The sequence below is a fragment of the Manacus candei genome, unplaced genomic scaffold (assembly GCF_025592945.1).
Source record: "Manacus candei isolate 608988 ecotype Guabito, Panama unplaced genomic scaffold, ASM2559294v1 h1tg000005l, whole genome shotgun sequence".
NCBI lineage: Eukaryota > Metazoa > Chordata > Aves > Passeriformes > Pipridae > Manacus > Manacus candei.
The window spans coordinates 6,319,701-6,334,684 of record NW_026138053.1 but is presented as its reverse complement, the minus strand read 5'-3'; the positions used below and the strand labels follow the sequence as shown (position 1 = coordinate 6,334,684).

General features: G+C 44.6%; 3 protein-coding genes across 7 annotated transcripts; 2 read left to right on the top strand and 1 right to left on the bottom strand.

Annotated features, from left to right (window-relative positions):
- The first annotated feature begins 18 nt into the window (after positions 1 to 18).
- Positions 19 to 2,678, top strand: IFT25 (intraflagellar transport 25). Its single transcript, XM_051801934.1, has 5 exons — positions 19 to 260; positions 923 to 1,029; positions 1,327 to 1,395; positions 1,922 to 1,965; positions 2,457 to 2,678. Exons 1-5 carry the CDS (start codon positions 163 to 165, stop codon positions 2,562 to 2,564), a joined length of 426 nt encoding a protein of 141 aa, XP_051657894.1. The 5' UTR covers positions 19 to 162; the 3' UTR covers positions 2,565 to 2,678.
- A 456-nt stretch (positions 2,679 to 3,134) lies between these two features.
- Positions 3,135 to 7,139, bottom strand: DIO1 (iodothyronine deiodinase 1). Of its 2 annotated transcripts, none has more exons than XR_007906935.1 (4): positions 6,728 to 7,139; positions 5,215 to 5,354; positions 4,266 to 4,465; positions 3,135 to 3,831 (listed from the first exon to the last, which is right to left on the bottom strand). XR_007906935.1 is itself a non-coding variant. In XM_051801685.1 (4 exons), the coding sequence occupies exons 1-4, from the start codon at positions 7,056 to 7,058 to the stop codon at positions 3,766 to 3,768; spliced, it is 741 nt and encodes a 246-aa protein (XP_051657645.1). In that variant the 5' UTR covers positions 7,059 to 7,137; the 3' UTR covers positions 3,135 to 3,765. The 2 variants fall into 2 exon arrangements, 1 of the variants encoding a protein (XP_051657645.1); XM_051801685.1 differs by having other exon boundaries at positions 5,211 to 5,354; positions 6,728 to 7,137.
- A 1,105-nt stretch (positions 7,140 to 8,244) lies between these two features.
- Positions 8,245 to 14,745, top strand: YIPF1 (Yip1 domain family member 1). 4 transcript variants are annotated; one of them, XM_051801724.1, is made up of 10 exons: positions 8,245 to 8,333; positions 8,582 to 8,655; positions 9,323 to 9,456; positions 10,034 to 10,114; positions 10,219 to 10,306; positions 10,424 to 10,540; positions 11,510 to 11,676; positions 12,258 to 12,440; positions 13,362 to 13,456; positions 14,430 to 14,745. In XM_051801724.1, the coding sequence occupies exons 2-9, from the start codon at positions 8,625 to 8,627 to the stop codon at positions 13,449 to 13,451; spliced, it is 891 nt and encodes a 296-aa protein (XP_051657684.1). In that variant the 5' UTR covers positions 8,245 to 8,333; positions 8,582 to 8,624; the 3' UTR covers positions 13,452 to 13,456; positions 14,430 to 14,745. The 4 variants fall into 4 exon arrangements, with proteins under 4 accessions (XP_051657684.1, XP_051657667.1, XP_051657663.1 ...); XM_051801707.1 differs by having other exon boundaries at positions 9,293 to 9,456; XM_051801703.1 differs by lacking the exon at positions 8,245 to 8,333 and having other exon boundaries at positions 8,494 to 8,655; positions 9,293 to 9,456.
- The last annotated feature ends 239 nt before the right edge of the window (positions 14,746 to 14,984 follow it).

Here is a 14,984-nt window from a genome sequence, read left to right as displayed (position 1 = left end):
GCGGAGCGGGGCACGGCGGGAGCGGGAGGTCCCGCCCGGCCCCCCCGCCCTGCGAGGGGCGAACCTGCGCTCCCGCACCGCCCCCGGCCGGACCGTCCGTGCAGGGGGCGCGGAGCCGCCGTTGCCCGGCAGCGGCAGCCGCGGTTCCCCGGCCGTGCCGCGATGAGAGCCACCGACTGGTGCCGGAGCTCGGCCGGGGCCGCGCTCGTTCTGGCCACCTCCAGCGACGCCGAGCACCCCGCCGAGAGCGTGGCGGACGGGTGAGGGCCGGGCGGGGGCGCGGGCGGCGGGAGCGGCTCCCCCCGCACTGAGGGGCTGCCAGCACCGCGGGCCGGGCTCTGCCCCGCGCCTCCGCCACAGAATTCAGCTGTTCTGCCAGTCCTGGTTCTGTGGTACCGCCCGGGGACAGAGCCTTGAGCACTGAGGTGTAAATACCTCCCGAGAGCTGCCCCATCGTCATTCAGGGCATTGCTGAAAACACACCAAATAAAAATGCCCCCCCTCTGTTGCCCTCCCCTCCTTGCCCCCTTCCTTTTCTCCCCCTGCTTCTCCCTCCTTCCTTTTGCTTTTCCCCCCTCCTTCCTTTTGCTTTTCCCCCCTCCTTCCTTTTGCTTTTCCCCCCTCCTTCCTTTTGCTTTTCCCCCCTCCTTCCTTTTGCTTTTCCCCCCTCCTTCCTTTTGCTTTTCCCCCCTCCTTCCTTTTGCTTTTCCCCCCTCCTTCCTTTTGCTTTTCCCCCCTCCTTCCTTTCGCTTCCCCCCCCCCTTGCTTTTGCTTTGTTTTCCCCCCTTTCCTTTTGCTTTTCCCCTTTGCTTTTCCTCTTTCCCCCTTTCTTTTCCCTCCGTATTTTTCTGTGATTAATTTTTTTCAAGATGGTTAGAGATGGAAAGGTGCAGGTGAGGGTTTTGTCCCGCTGTCTCCACAGGAATTCTGAAACATTTTGGACGACGACAGGCATGTTCCCACAGGAATTCATTATTGGTTTTCCCAAATGTGTGAAAATCAGCAAAGTCGCAATCCAGTGTTATTTGGGTAAGACTTTGTGTCTTGCAGTCGGTAATATGTGCTATATTAAAATGTGCGTCTGTGCCTTTATGAAAATTATCACACTAGTGTCATGACCTGTAAGTAGCCACTTTTTAACAGATCCGTTAAGATTTAACTTCACAAAGGAATCGTCTGTCACGTCCAAACCCTCCATAGGTTAGAGGAAGAATGGATTAGTTAGTGCTTTTGAAGTGCTTTGTGGATGAAAAGTGATGGAATAAATATCCTTATCAATAAGGAATCAGAACTTGTTTTGATATCTCAAATTTATATGTGTTTTAGTGCGGACCTTAAGGATTGAAAGAAGTGTATCCAAAGACCCTGTGGGTTTTGAACAGTGCATTGAAAAAGGTAGGGCTCTGAAGAAACGGATTTTGTGGGAATGTTTGTCTTTTTCAATTATTTTAACCCCACATCTATTTGCTGAGTAAAGTGTAGCTTGATGATTATTTTATTCGACATTAATGTAATAGTCATGTTTAAGTGAATTTTATGAACACTGCTGGTGTCTGTAGCTGTTTGGAAAATAAAATGCTGTATAAGGGCTAAAAGCACTACTTGTGCACTTTATGTTCCAAAAATTAAAAACAGGCTTACATAGTATAATAGAGTGCCATTTCCTGCATTGTTTGGGGTTTTTAGTGCCTCTTGAGTGACATTTTATAACCCAGCATAATGAGTAGGATATATATACACACTGGGATATTGCAAAAAAGTATTTATTCTCTTAAATCACCTTGTAAAAATAAAAAAGAACTATTTCTATACACAGTGCAAATTCATAGTCCTTAAATTCACTTGAACTCTGAGTCCAGTGAAAACTTTTCACAGCATTTCACATTATTCTTCATTATTTGCTTTAAAATATGTTTTCTAGATTTGCAACACACAGAAGGACAGCTCCAAATGGAAGAATTTCCAGTGAGTATTTATGGTGTACATCAGTAGTGGTTCATGAAATGGGATGTCTGGACTAAGTGGGGAGAATCTATAAAAAACCCAAACGTCTTTATTCACAATTATTTGCTCAGTTGGTGTTAGAGAGAGGAATTTGTAGATCAAGGTATGAAATTGCATTTCCCAGCTGCTCCTTTGTAGATTATGGTATGAAATTGCACCTGCCTAGTGCTCCTAACTATGTGGAGGGCCCTTTCCAGAAGTGTGGCAATCTTCCCTCCTTCAATTGTTGCCTTTAAAAGGCTGTAGAATTCAGGAGTGATGAGGCTTTTATGAATTGCTGTCATCTGAAGAAACTCTGAAGCTGGCTAGATGTTGTCAAAGAGCTTGATTTATGTGCAATTGGAAGACAGGCATGAAAGTGTCTAGATCCTTCTGCCTAACAAACTTCTGCAAATGTTTGGTAGTTTTGTCACCACAGAGAATGCAATAACATTTTTTTATTCCTTCTGCAGCTTCCTGAATTCCAGGCCACTTACTTGCGTTTCATCATCAAATCTGCCTTTGATCATTTTGTGTCAGTGCACCGGGTGATGGCAGAGGGCACAGCAGAAAATGCTTAAGTCCAGCTTACATTTGGACCTCCATTCTTTTGTACTGAAGTGACATCTTGATAGCTGTATTGCAGAGAATGTTTGTTATTAGAACCTTGTATTAAAGTGTTTTTTTTGAAGGTATGGATGTAGTATGTATTCCCTGCTGGTGTAATGTATGGAATAGGATAGAATAAAATCATTTAGGTTGAAAAAGACTGTTAAGATCAAGTCCAACCACAATGCCATGCTCTTGTTAATTGTAATAACAGCTTTCTTATTTTATAACCTAAACTGTCAGTTTAGAACACTTGAGCATAACTGAGTCCATTTAAATTAGTATATTTATATCAGGCTTTCCTAATATATGAATTAAAACTCAATTTCCTGTAAAATGTTTCCCTTACACTATGAATAGAAAAGAAAGCATTAAGTACTTAAATGGGAGGTACTACTTCCTACCGTCTAGCAAATCCTTCAAAAGTCCATAAACTGGTAACTTTCTCATCAGCTCAAGGATGAATATAAACTGCTAATGCTGAGAAGTAACCAGGGGGGGGGAGAGGGGCAGGGTGGGGAAGGAAATAATGTGAAGATATATGAAGTGCTCTGATAGACTTTTAATAACTGTAGATCAATCCCTTGTTTCTATAAATATTTTCTAGAATCAGGTCACAGCCGTCAGTGCTTTATGCTGTGGCCGCCATAACAAATATTCATGGAAACAAGTGGAGATGGAGATTGCCTTGCTCAGAAGCCTCCTGAAGTCAGTATAAGTGTGTGTTTAGGAAGAGTTGTATGTATACAAGAGAAAGAGAACCTTAGTAATGTTGAATCAGTTGCTTTGCATGCCAGAAGACTCTTGCAGGAGCCAGCACCTCTGAAGTTTATCCTGCAGGATAGTCCTTACACATGTAAGTGTTGGTTTCCAGTCCTTACAGATATAAGTGTTGGTATGAGAGCTCAATGGACCCAGCTACCACATTACTGCTTGTGGTATAAGTGGAGTAAGATAGTACAGAGCAGTAGTTGGGGTTGTAATGATGACACTTGAAAGCCTCTGGACAAACACATAATGAACCCCATTACGGATGCTCTTTAGATGTACATAAAATATTCCTTTTCTTGTTGTCTCTTGTTATTTTTAAATTCCTTTTTTTCTTTACAGTTATGTCTGTAAACTGTTCTTGAACTTCTTTATCCAGTCTTTACTCTGAATCCTCTTCTTTTTCTATTTCAGCTTTTCCAGGATGGCACGTATTTCCTGGGGGTGGTAATTCCAAGGCCCAAATCCTCCCTGCAAAGGCAATAAAATGACACAGTGATATTCAAGCAGACAGAGCAGAAGTCCTTTGGAGCACAGCAGCTGCACCAGAACTGTGGGCAGGTGTGCTTGGGCTCCCTTTGCACTGCAGCCATCGCTGGGAGATGGTGTATGCACAGGTTGCACCCTGCTGTGTCACTGGGACGGTGCCAATGTCTGCATCCTGGAGCTGGAAGGTGTTCCTGGATCTCACAGCTTAGATGTACTTAGGGTTACTAGTGAGCCAAAAGATAAATATTTGAGCAAGACTGAGGTGTACATCAAATATGTACATTTTAAAGGCCCAGGCTGGTTTTGATGAAATTTTTAGCTCTCAAACTGAATTAAATAAATGTAAGGCAGTCTCAAATTATTTTGGAATTTAAAAATCTTAGCATATTGTGCTCTTTATTACTGATACTTTTTACCTTGTAGATAACTTTCCCTCCTTGAAGCAGATACAGTCGTTCTGGCAGCGCAGCGTATTTTGAGCTGCTCAGGTTTTCCATAGTGTCTAAAACTACTGGACATAAAGGATTATTTTTCTGAAGAAATTGTGCTGCAATTTTTCGATCTTCAAGGCTTCTGTGATTTTTAATAACAACGTTGTTTTTAAAAGCCCATCCATCTAAAACAAATGAGAAAGGGATTTAGCAAAGAGCACTTTGAATGGGTGCAAGGCAGAGATGTACTGCATGTATGTCACATCCCAAAACTGGGTTAAAAAGTCCTGCAGTTTACTTCTAACACGAAAGCTTGCCATTAAATGAAAGCCCACCTCAGAGTATGGGATCACTAGAGCTTTTCAAATAAGTGGTCCTAAGATTTATTTTTTTTTCTTTAATACCAGCAAACTCTATTTTACCCTTGCCCTGGATTCAGAAATATTTTTTATATTTTTAGCTGAAATTTTCCCACATAAATCAACCCTAGAAAGATAAAAAGTGGGGAACATATATCCTGTTGGAGTCTGCATCCTGTTCTTGAGACATGTTAAAAATGAATCTTCTTTTTTTAAAACATATAACATGCTGGCATTGCACACCTAACCTTCGTTCTATGAAGTGTCTTTTCTTCCACTTTCTAAAAGGAGCTGTACTAACACTGAGAGGAAGTTTTGTAAAGGTGTTAACTATGTCCTTCACCTTCACAGAGCTGAGTGTTCAGCAGGAGTAACTGTGTAAAGTGTGTGAGTAGAATCTTTGGAGAATTACAGACACAAACTCGTGCCTGAGATGTGGTGTTGCCACTTTTGATTTGAGGAAGGTATTTTTCCCATTTGAAGCTCCCTCCTTTGCTCTAACACATTTTCTTCCTAAAGGGAATGACATATGAAGCTGCTTTTGGCATCAGCTGTGCCGTTTGTGCTGTACCTACTGCATGAGCTTCCTCAATGTAGATGATAAGGAAATCTGCTACTGAGCCAAAATCTTCGATGAGCTTGTTGAACTCATCAAATTTTAGCATAAATGAAGGTCAGGTGCAACTTCCAAAATTCAGGATTAAAGGACGGTTATCTGGGGGAAAAAAAAAGGACATTTTGTGGTTAAATCAGGAAGGGCAGAATTAAATGCATACACAGAGATTCCTGGACAACACTTAGCCCATAACCTTCTTTGGTCATTAAAATCAGCAGCACAACATCTGCATCTACATAAAACAGGCATAAAGATGCTTTCTTTCCCTTGGCTCTGACTTGTGCTGCATCCAGCAACGAGTTCAACTGAGAGGACCCTTTCCAGCTTCTCTTTTCCTCATCACAAGAGCCAATTCTCAAGTTACCTATGTTTTGGGATGGGGAACTGGCATAGAGTGTGTAGCACAGCCTCCCTGAGATCCTTAGTACAGAGCAACTTCAATACTAAACATGGCCCATCTGCAAGGTTTTCCAAGGATAGTGGTTCAGGATGGCCATGAAGCACAGTGCCCTAGTGCCTTTTCCTGGACCTGTTGGACATGTCCTGATTTTTTTCAGAGGTGTCAGTTCAAGCTGAGCTGAGGGGAAGCTGCAGAGTTTTCAGTGATGCATCACAGGCTTTAATGCTTTCCATGTATTTCTGTAATTTCCTGTCCAAACAGAACCCTGGTTATATATTATTTATTAAACCAATGTTACACGAGGCACTGGCAAAAGTGTCTGCAGTTGCTTACAAATTAACAGTATGTGCCACAGTTGTTGGCATCTGTTTGCAAGTCCTTGATTTAAGAGAACTTTCAGGATTTTTAAGCAGCTCTTTTAGTCTGGTTATGCTAAATTACATGAAATTTGTTCGAGACCTTCCTTCTGGCTGGGTTTAACTTCAAAAGTGGCTGCTAACATAGATTCACATCCTGAAGAATTTAATAGAAGTGTACCTTCCTGTAGATGCTGTGTATTCCTTTCCAAACTTGCATCTCATTTTCTACATAAATATCTGTATATAATTAGAAAAGCAGAGAGAGAAGGATGTAATCCCTCCCATGGGGATGGAGGCTGCAGCTTAATGATTAATTCCACATTCTACAGAGATGTCAGTGGGAGGCAGCGGACAAAGTACAAAGCAGCTACTTCTGCTTTTATTTCCAGCCACCTTGGATCTGGGAAAACCCACCCTGTGCTTTCTAGGGTTTAGACTGGCTGAGGGAGCTGGTGTGGGATCTTCTGTACCAACAGGGAACAACAGCCAACACTCCTGAATCACTGCACATGGTTCAGTTCTGGGCCTTCTCTCCCTAAAACAAATTATCATCTTGGTTTTCAGTAAAAGCTGTTTCCAGGCAAAGCCAGCTCTTGCAAAAGGTTCACACATACCAAAAGGTTCTGGTGCCAGATGCCTGTCCCTGTTCCCTCAGCATCCCTCATTTATGGTCTCAGCATAGCAACCCCATCTGACATGGCTCAATTACTGACCTCCCATGAAATCCAAGAGGTGACGAACTTCTCCATTGAGGGTCACCACTGGCGTGTTGGGAGCAGGGTGTCCCTCGAAGGCTTCATCTTCCAGCCTCTTCCACTTCACCTTCAGCACAAAGAGCAAATACTTGAAGCTGAAAAAAGTCGGACCCCAGTTTTCATAGCTGAACTTTGGATTCTTGTTCATTCTGCTCTTTTCGCCCATTTTTAGGATATATCTTTTCATGGCATTGGGAAACAGTATCATTAGTGTTTTGCCAACAACAACAGACAGAGTAACCTGCAGAAGAATCAGCGTTTTCTGTAGGAACACCTTGATACTGAACATTGTGTTGGAGAAGATCTGGCTGCTCCCGATGGGAACACAGCAGAGACAGGGGCAAAGGTGGAGGGGGAGGAAAATGTTCACGTGTTTAGTTGAATTTCTGCCTTCCCTTGCACACTCTCTGCACTTCAGCCTCTGCATGAGGGAGGAGCCCGCCAGCAGTGCTCCCTCCAGCTGCACCAAAGGCATCATTTGCAGCAAAGGGTGGATGTGTTGTGCTCACTGCAGAGCTGTGAGGTTTATTCACAAATATGTAGTGTATTTCACTACTGAAAGGCATTGAATCACAATGTTCTACCTGAATCCCGGACTAAAGACTAAGATGCTGATGCTCATGGCCTTGAGGTGATGCAGGTGCTGTGCAAACAGTTCCCCCTGCTCTGCCTGCTCTGGGGCTCTGCCACACACCAGGGTTTGACGCTTTGGGGCTTGAAGGATATACCCCCATACATATAATATCCAGTTCTGGGGTCCCCAGCTCAGGAAAGACATGGAGCTGCTGTAGTGAGTCCAGAAGAAGCCACCAAGGTGATGAGAGGGATGGTGCACCTCTGCTATAAGGAAAGGCTGAGAGAACTGGGATTTTTGAGCCTGGAGAAGAGAAGGCTTCGGGGTGACATAATTGAGGCCTTCCAGTATCTGAAGGAGTCTACAAGAAAGATGGAGAGAGACTGTTTACTGCCTGGAGTGACAAGACAAGGGAGAATGGCTTTCCCCTGACAGTAGGTTTAGATTAGATATTAGGAAAGAATTCTTCCCTGTGAGGGTGGTGAGGCCCTGGCACAGGTTGCCCCGAGGAGCTCTGGCTGCCCCATCCCTGGAAGTATTCAAGGCCAGGCTGGACGGGGCTCCGAGCAACTTGGTCTAGTGGAAGGTGTCCCTGCCCATGGCAGAGGATTTGCAACTGGATGAGTTTTAAGGTCCCTTCCCATGCAAACCACTCTGTGATTCTATGATAAAAATGTAAATTATCCCAGTATGTGATGTCCACTTGCAACAGACTGAACAAACACCTGATTACACACAGCCCGTGTACGAGCTCACGGACTCAGCAGACGCCGCCACGCGCGGGCCCTTTAAGGGGGCGGCCGGAGGCGCACCCGGAAGCGCCGCGCAGGCTCTGATTGGCCGGCGCCGGGCGTGGCCGCGACGGGTCAGTTGCGCTCAGAGGGGCGGGGGCGCGGAGGGGCCCGGCGGGGCCGCTGATTGGCCGGCGCGGCGCGGCGACCGCGGCGCCTTTAAGGGCGCGGAGCGGGGCTGGTGCGGGGTCTGGCGGAGGTGCGGGGGTGCTCCGGTCGGGGGGCGCTCCGGTCGGGGGGCGTGGGGGATGCCAGGGCTGCCCCGGTGTGGAGCTGCGGGGGTGACCCGGTGTGGGGGTGCCCCGGGCCGGGAGTGCCCCGGCCGGGGGGCGCGGGGGACATGGGCGGGCGGGAGCAGCGTGGGGGCGCGGCCGCGGTGACAACGGCGCTGGCACAGGGCAGGGCGCGGGACTCGCCCGGCCCAGCGCTGCCCCTGTCCCCTTGCAGGAGGGTCGAGCCCCGGGGAGCGGATCCCCACGCAGGCGGATGAATGGCGGCGGCGGACGACCTCAAATTCCAAGGTAAAGGCGGTGTCGCAGGTGCGGGCGCGGGGTTGGGGCCCGGCTGGGGGAGCCGCCTGGCGCTGGAGGCTTTGGGAGCGACTCTGGGCGTTCTCTGAGTAGAAGCGCCCTTGGGAGTTTTGCAGGTGGTGAATTTTCCTGGGTGGAATTGTGCTGCTGGCGAGCTAAAAATTGTAACTGGGTTGCCTGGAATCACTGACTGATAGATATCCTTCGTGGTAAAAAGTGAAAGCTGGAAACGGGTAGAGCACTCTGTAACCTGGGAAGGGCCGTGGTTTTGGACTTCCTTAACTGTTGACAGAAAAATTCATGTCAGTTTTTGGAGAATATTAAAATCATGCAGCTTCCCCCTGCCCTTGCAGGGAGCTGATGGCAGGGAGGGAAGGAAGGCTCCGGTGGTGCCAGTGTGTCATCCTGCAGGCAGATTGGCAGGAAAGGCAGCCTCACACTTCATTGACTAAGTAAATGTTCAGCTTGATCTGTATCAGTTTGGGCTCTGAGAAGCAGATCATATCTGACATGCCTGAGCTAGTGATTATCCTGTCTCAGGGTCCTAATGTGGGGTTTTGAGCCCCGAGAACAGAAATTTTAGTATCTTGACCGATCATCGCCTGTCTTGTAATGTACTTGTTTGCAGAATTTGACGATGCAGCTAATTTGCTTGCAGCAAATCCTGATGCTACCACCATAAGCATTGATGAGCCAGTTGAAATCCCCAAGAACCAGCACAGCCGCCAGCAGGAGCCAGGGAGGGAAGAGGATGACGAGTTACTGGGGACCGACGACTCCGATAAAACAGAGGTAATACTCAGTCCTGCAAGAGGGATGGAGAGGGACTTTTTACAAGAACACGTAGTGACAGGACAAGGGAGAATGGATTCAAACTGGCAATAGGTTTAGATTAGATATTAGAAAGAAATTTTTCCCTGGGAGGGTGGTGAGTTCTTGGCACAGGTTGCTCAGAGAAGCTGTGGCTGCCCCATCCCTGGAAGTGTTCAAAGCCAGGTTGGACAGGGCTTGGAGTAACCTGGTCTAGTGGAAGATGTCCCTGCCCATGCAGGGGGTTGAAATGAAATGAGCTTTAAGGTCCCTTGTGATGCTGATTAGGGCATGTGTTACAAATGATGTAGCAGGAGGTGGCATCAGGCTGTTCTTTAGAACCTCAGGCCAGATTCTGCTTGCAGGGAGATAAGAGACTAGTTGCTGACAAGTATTAAATAGGGAAAGGGAAACCATTAAATAATTCCTCGGAAGCACCACCCTGTTAAATTTGTTTTTTGTTTGGGTACAGAAATCACGTAACTACTGTGTAAATGAGCTAGTAATGCATAAATTGCTTGCTTGTAACATTTTCCATGTTGCCTTTCCCACCATACAGCTGCTTGCAGGACAGAAGAAAAGTGCCCCTTTCTGGACATTTGAGTACTACCAGACCTTCTTCGATGTGGACACGTACCAGGTTAATACACTGTTCCAGAGGAGAACTTGTCTGAACTATTCCTTAGCCATTGAGGTTTTTTTCTTTCTTGTATTTTTAGTCAGACAGGTCTGTATGTTTTATAGGTCCTGGACAGAATCAAAGGTTCAGTGTTCCCAGTGCCAGGGAAGAACTTTGTAAGGCTGTACATCCGCAGCAATCCTGACCTTTATGGTACGTATGAAGTGTTATTTTCTGTACTAAATATTTCGAGTTTGTATTTCTTTTTACTTGCTAGCCTTGAAAAGCAAGAGGGCAGAAGAGGTATTATTGAACTTGTTCCCTTTTCAGGTCCGTTTTGGATATGTGCCACACTCGTCTTCACCATTGCTGTTAGTGGCAATCTCTCGAATTTCTTCATCCATCTGGGCAAACCCACATACCACTATGTGCCCGAGTTCAGAAAAGGTTTGTAAGTGGTCGTTTGTGGGTTTGGATTTTTGGTTTGGGATGTTTCTTTGGTTTTGTTTTTTTTATGTGCTAATGAGGTAAACAGGTCACAGCTTTGATTTAGCAGAGTCTTGATTTATTGCTGTCTTTAAATTTTTAGAGATGTGAAACAAGTCCTTAAGTGGGCTGTGACTGGCATAAATTGGTACAGGGTTTTAGTAGAGCAAGCAGGAGTAATTAGAGCAGTTATTTTCTAGCCTTAGTGAATGTCTCCTCGTACAGAGTGAAAGCCCAGCAGTGGCTACAGTGGTGCTTTTGTAGGTGCCTCTCTGGATCTGTGGCCTCCAAGGAACCTGCAGACCTCAGGCAGAAAATTACTAAATTAATTACCCATATCACCTACTGAAGGCTGGAAATTGTTACTGCCTGGTAAACTCAAAAATAAGCTAAAGATGCTCAACTGATCTGTGCCCCAAAGAACTCAAGAGTGAGGAGGCAGTTTGTCTATATCTGTCTTTGTATTACAAAGAAGGCTGCTGTCCCTGAAAAGGAACAGAGCTTCTGTTTGTTTCCAAAATCCATAGTGTACTTGGAAGAACATTGCCACTAGGGAATGCAGTCACTTGAATAATTTCAGATTTGACACTAGCTGTTAGTAGCTGAATTTCTGTTTTTAACTAAGCTTTTCTTTCCTCCATAGCTCTTCCTTTCACACTGTAACCGACAGCACTTTGTACACAGGGGTAATAAATTGAAAATAGGAAGGGAATACTTTCTCAAGTTTTACTTTTAAACTAAGTTCAAGTGCTGGCAAAGTAGCGGGTGTAAACTAGATGTAAATACAAAGTTCTTTGTTTATTAATAATTCAGACTTTGTTTTGAAAGTAACTTCACAGGTATGTTTCTACTTTTCAGGCTGAATGCTTCTACATCTTTGATTCTGTCTGGATTCTAAGCAGGACATTAAACCTTTTGTTGTATTTCCAGTGTCCATAGCAGCAACAACGATTTATGCATATGCTTGGCTTGTTCCCCTTGCTCTCTGGGGATTCCTGATGTGGAGGAACAGCAAGGTTATGAACATTGTCTCCTACTCGTTCCTGGAGATAGTGTGTGTATATGGCTACTCCCTCTTCATTTACATTCCCACAGCGGTAGGTATGGCTAGAGTGCTCCCTTACATGTCCTGGTTGAGAAAATTTGTTGGTTTTTATTATATTGTTGATATTAGTCAAAATCTTGGGGACTGGGCAACTCCTTTGCTCTTTTTGTTGAAGTTTATTTAGTGTAAAGATGTCTTGTGCATGCTGGAAAAGCCCAGAACAGGTCATTGCCCCAGAGGCAACAAATTCAAGTAAGATGCTGCTGGTGAGCCTGGCAGACAGCCTGAGGCAGCCTCAGGAATTGGGATGTGAGTGTCCCCAGGGAACAGACATCAGTGTGCAGGATGGCTCCAAGGACAAGTTTCCCTGGCAGGGACTGTTCTGGGCCACTCTGGCAAGGGAAAGGCCTTGGTGGGAGTGCCTTAACTCAGGGGACACACTCTTGTCATGTCTGGGAGTAAAGCTCATCACTGCTGTTATTCTTTCCTCAAATAAAGAAATGTCAGATAAGGCATGAGTTAATTTGTGCACAAAGTGGCTGAAGGTGATGAAATGTCACAGAACAATGCTTTAAATAAATGAATCCCTGTTTCACACAGCCTCTTCGACAATCCTTTTCCTCCCTTTTGCAGATTTTGTGGATCATTCCACAGAAAGTGGTGCGCTGGGTGCTGGTGGTGTTCTCCCTGTGCCTGTCAGGGTCTGTTTTGGTGATGACCTTCTGGCCCGCTGTCCGAGATGACAACCGGAGGATTGCACTGGCCACCGTGGGCACCATCCTTCTGCTCCATGCCCTGCTGGCTGTTGGCTGTTTGGTAGGACATTGCCTTCCTTTTCCCTAAATTGTTATTTCCTGGGACTGGTGACATGTTCTGGTACAGGGAAGGAGGGGTTGGCTGGCTGGTGGAAAACCTTTGATTATAGTACTTGTGAAAAACCTCCAAAGTAAAAACTCCAATTATTTTAAACGTAGCAAAAAGTGATGCCAATCTGCCCCTGACAGTGCTGGTAATAAATTCAATAATCAATTACAGAATGCTAGAATATCTCAAGTTGGAAGGGACCCATCAGGATAATCAAGTCCAACTCTCACAAAACAGTTTCGAATTTACCTGGGATTCATCACAATTTAATGCAAAGCATTAATCTCTATACTATCCAGTTGCAGTTTATTTCAAAGAATACTATGCTTAGTCCTTTAAAATGATTAAATGTTCAGTATAAAGTGTGTGCTTATGAGTTTTTTAGCAGGTTTATGTTTTCATACGCAAATCTTAGTGTATGTAAGTTTTACAAAACAGAAGACCCTGATGCCACTGAAATACACAATTGTGAATACTTAAATTATTTGTCTTTTCAGTGCAGTGGGTAGAAAGGTATCATCCAGGCTTCGTTTCTGTTTCCCCTAGCTTCCAGATTATATAGATTTGATTCCCCACAGTGTGCAGGGGGATGACAGCAAAACACATCTGTCCTTAGATGTGCAATCAAATCCTTTCCAGTACAGGTCTTTTTCAAAGGCCTTGGCTGCTAATGGTTATATTTAAAAGTACAGTTTAGAGCACCATTTTAATTGACTTTCTACTTTGATAAAAACAGAAAAAGATCCAAATGTGTAATTTCAGTGCTGTGTTTGTACCTTGTGAACAGTGGGTGTGGAAAGAAAGGGCTGGGATGACACAGCACTATTTGTTTCTCTCTAAACAGTCTTTTTCTCTTCTGTAATAATACTGTAGGCATACTTTTTTGATGCCCCCGAACTTGATTTTCCTGCACCTATTATCCCTGCTCACAATGGAACAACAGTAACAACAAAGAGTCACTAAGTAAGGTAAGAATCCAATCTCAACTTTTTTTTTTTCTGTAATCATCACAGACACCTTGAAACTTTTCCCCATCGCTGTGGTTGAGTGAAAAAGGGTTTAACAGACCAATTTTGCCAAATGGGGTGTATATATAAATACCATTTATGAACTTTGTTTCAGTTGTAAGTTTTAAGTATAGACACAAAAACTGAAGACTCTAAGGAACAGAGACGTGTTACGTTTCTTGACAAAGAAACACACATTTAATTAAATAATCAGTCCCAGAGGTCATGTTAAGGATTCCCCCCCCCAGTCACTTACAAACCCCCCAAAGCATTTATTTGAATTTATTCTGCACAAATAAAACTTAAGCAATAAACAGTTATATTCCTGGTTTTCTTTCATTTTAATATAAAAAGCAAGCTGGATTTTTTTTTCCCCTTGATGCAGCAGTGTTTCAGAGCAGCACCTGTGAGCGTGGGGACGTCTGTGTAAGCTCTGGGCAGGGCATATTTGGAGCATGAGCCATCCCTATGGACTGCATTACTTGTGTGGGATAGTTTGAGGGTTTGCTTCCTGGTAGCTGGGAGTGCTGCCAGCAGCAGATGACATTTGAATTCTCTTGGATAATTCTGTGGAGCAAGTCCAGGAAAAGGCTAATAAACATGCAGAGGCCAGGGCTCTGCAAGCCGCAAGTGTGTATGTGGAAATTAGAGTTATTTTCTGAACAGAAGCTATATTAGATTTAAAATAAATAAAAATAAAAATAAATAATGGCTAAATATGCCTAGCAAAAGTGATAATAAAAAATGACACAATCCAATCATGCCAGGTCAATTTTAGTGGCTTTTCCTCCTGCAAGATCAGTTTCTCATCCCAGATGCCTAATAAGAATCAATACAACAGTAATGAATTTTAGTATTTAGATCTAAATGTGTGCCTTATTGTGTCCTCTGGTGACGAGCTTAAATATTCATGGGAGTTATTTGTCTCTTTCAGATTACAATGCCGGTTTCTCCATCTGTACAGTAATTTTATTTTAGATTTTATTTTTTGCTGAAGACAATGGAAACTGCAAGAATGGGGGATGTTTTCTGTAGCAGAACAGACAGCGATGTCCCATGGACATACGGACATCCCCGTGCTCACTGGAGACAGTGGTTCCATGAGCAGAGCAAACCATTGATCGCAATCTATAACACAAGGGATTTTTTTGTTTGTTTGGGTATTTTTGTTTGGTTGGTTTGGTTTTGTTTTTTAATTCGGTCTACATTCGCCATGCTGTTTGCCTCTCAATAAAGCGTTTTGAAGGCGATTTGAGATTTGTATTTTGTCCATGAGGTTCTAAAACTGTGGGAAGGGTTTAGAAGGGGTGTGGCAGAGCTGTGACAGGATTGACCGCCCTTGAGGCGAGCCCGTGCCGCCACTGAGGCTTTCAAAGTGTTACTAAACCGACTCAATGTGGACTAATTTTACAATTTCCAACGCGGGAGGACCCTCAGGGACGGGCAGGGGCACCCCCGTCAGGCCGCCATGGACGCGCGGGGCACGCCG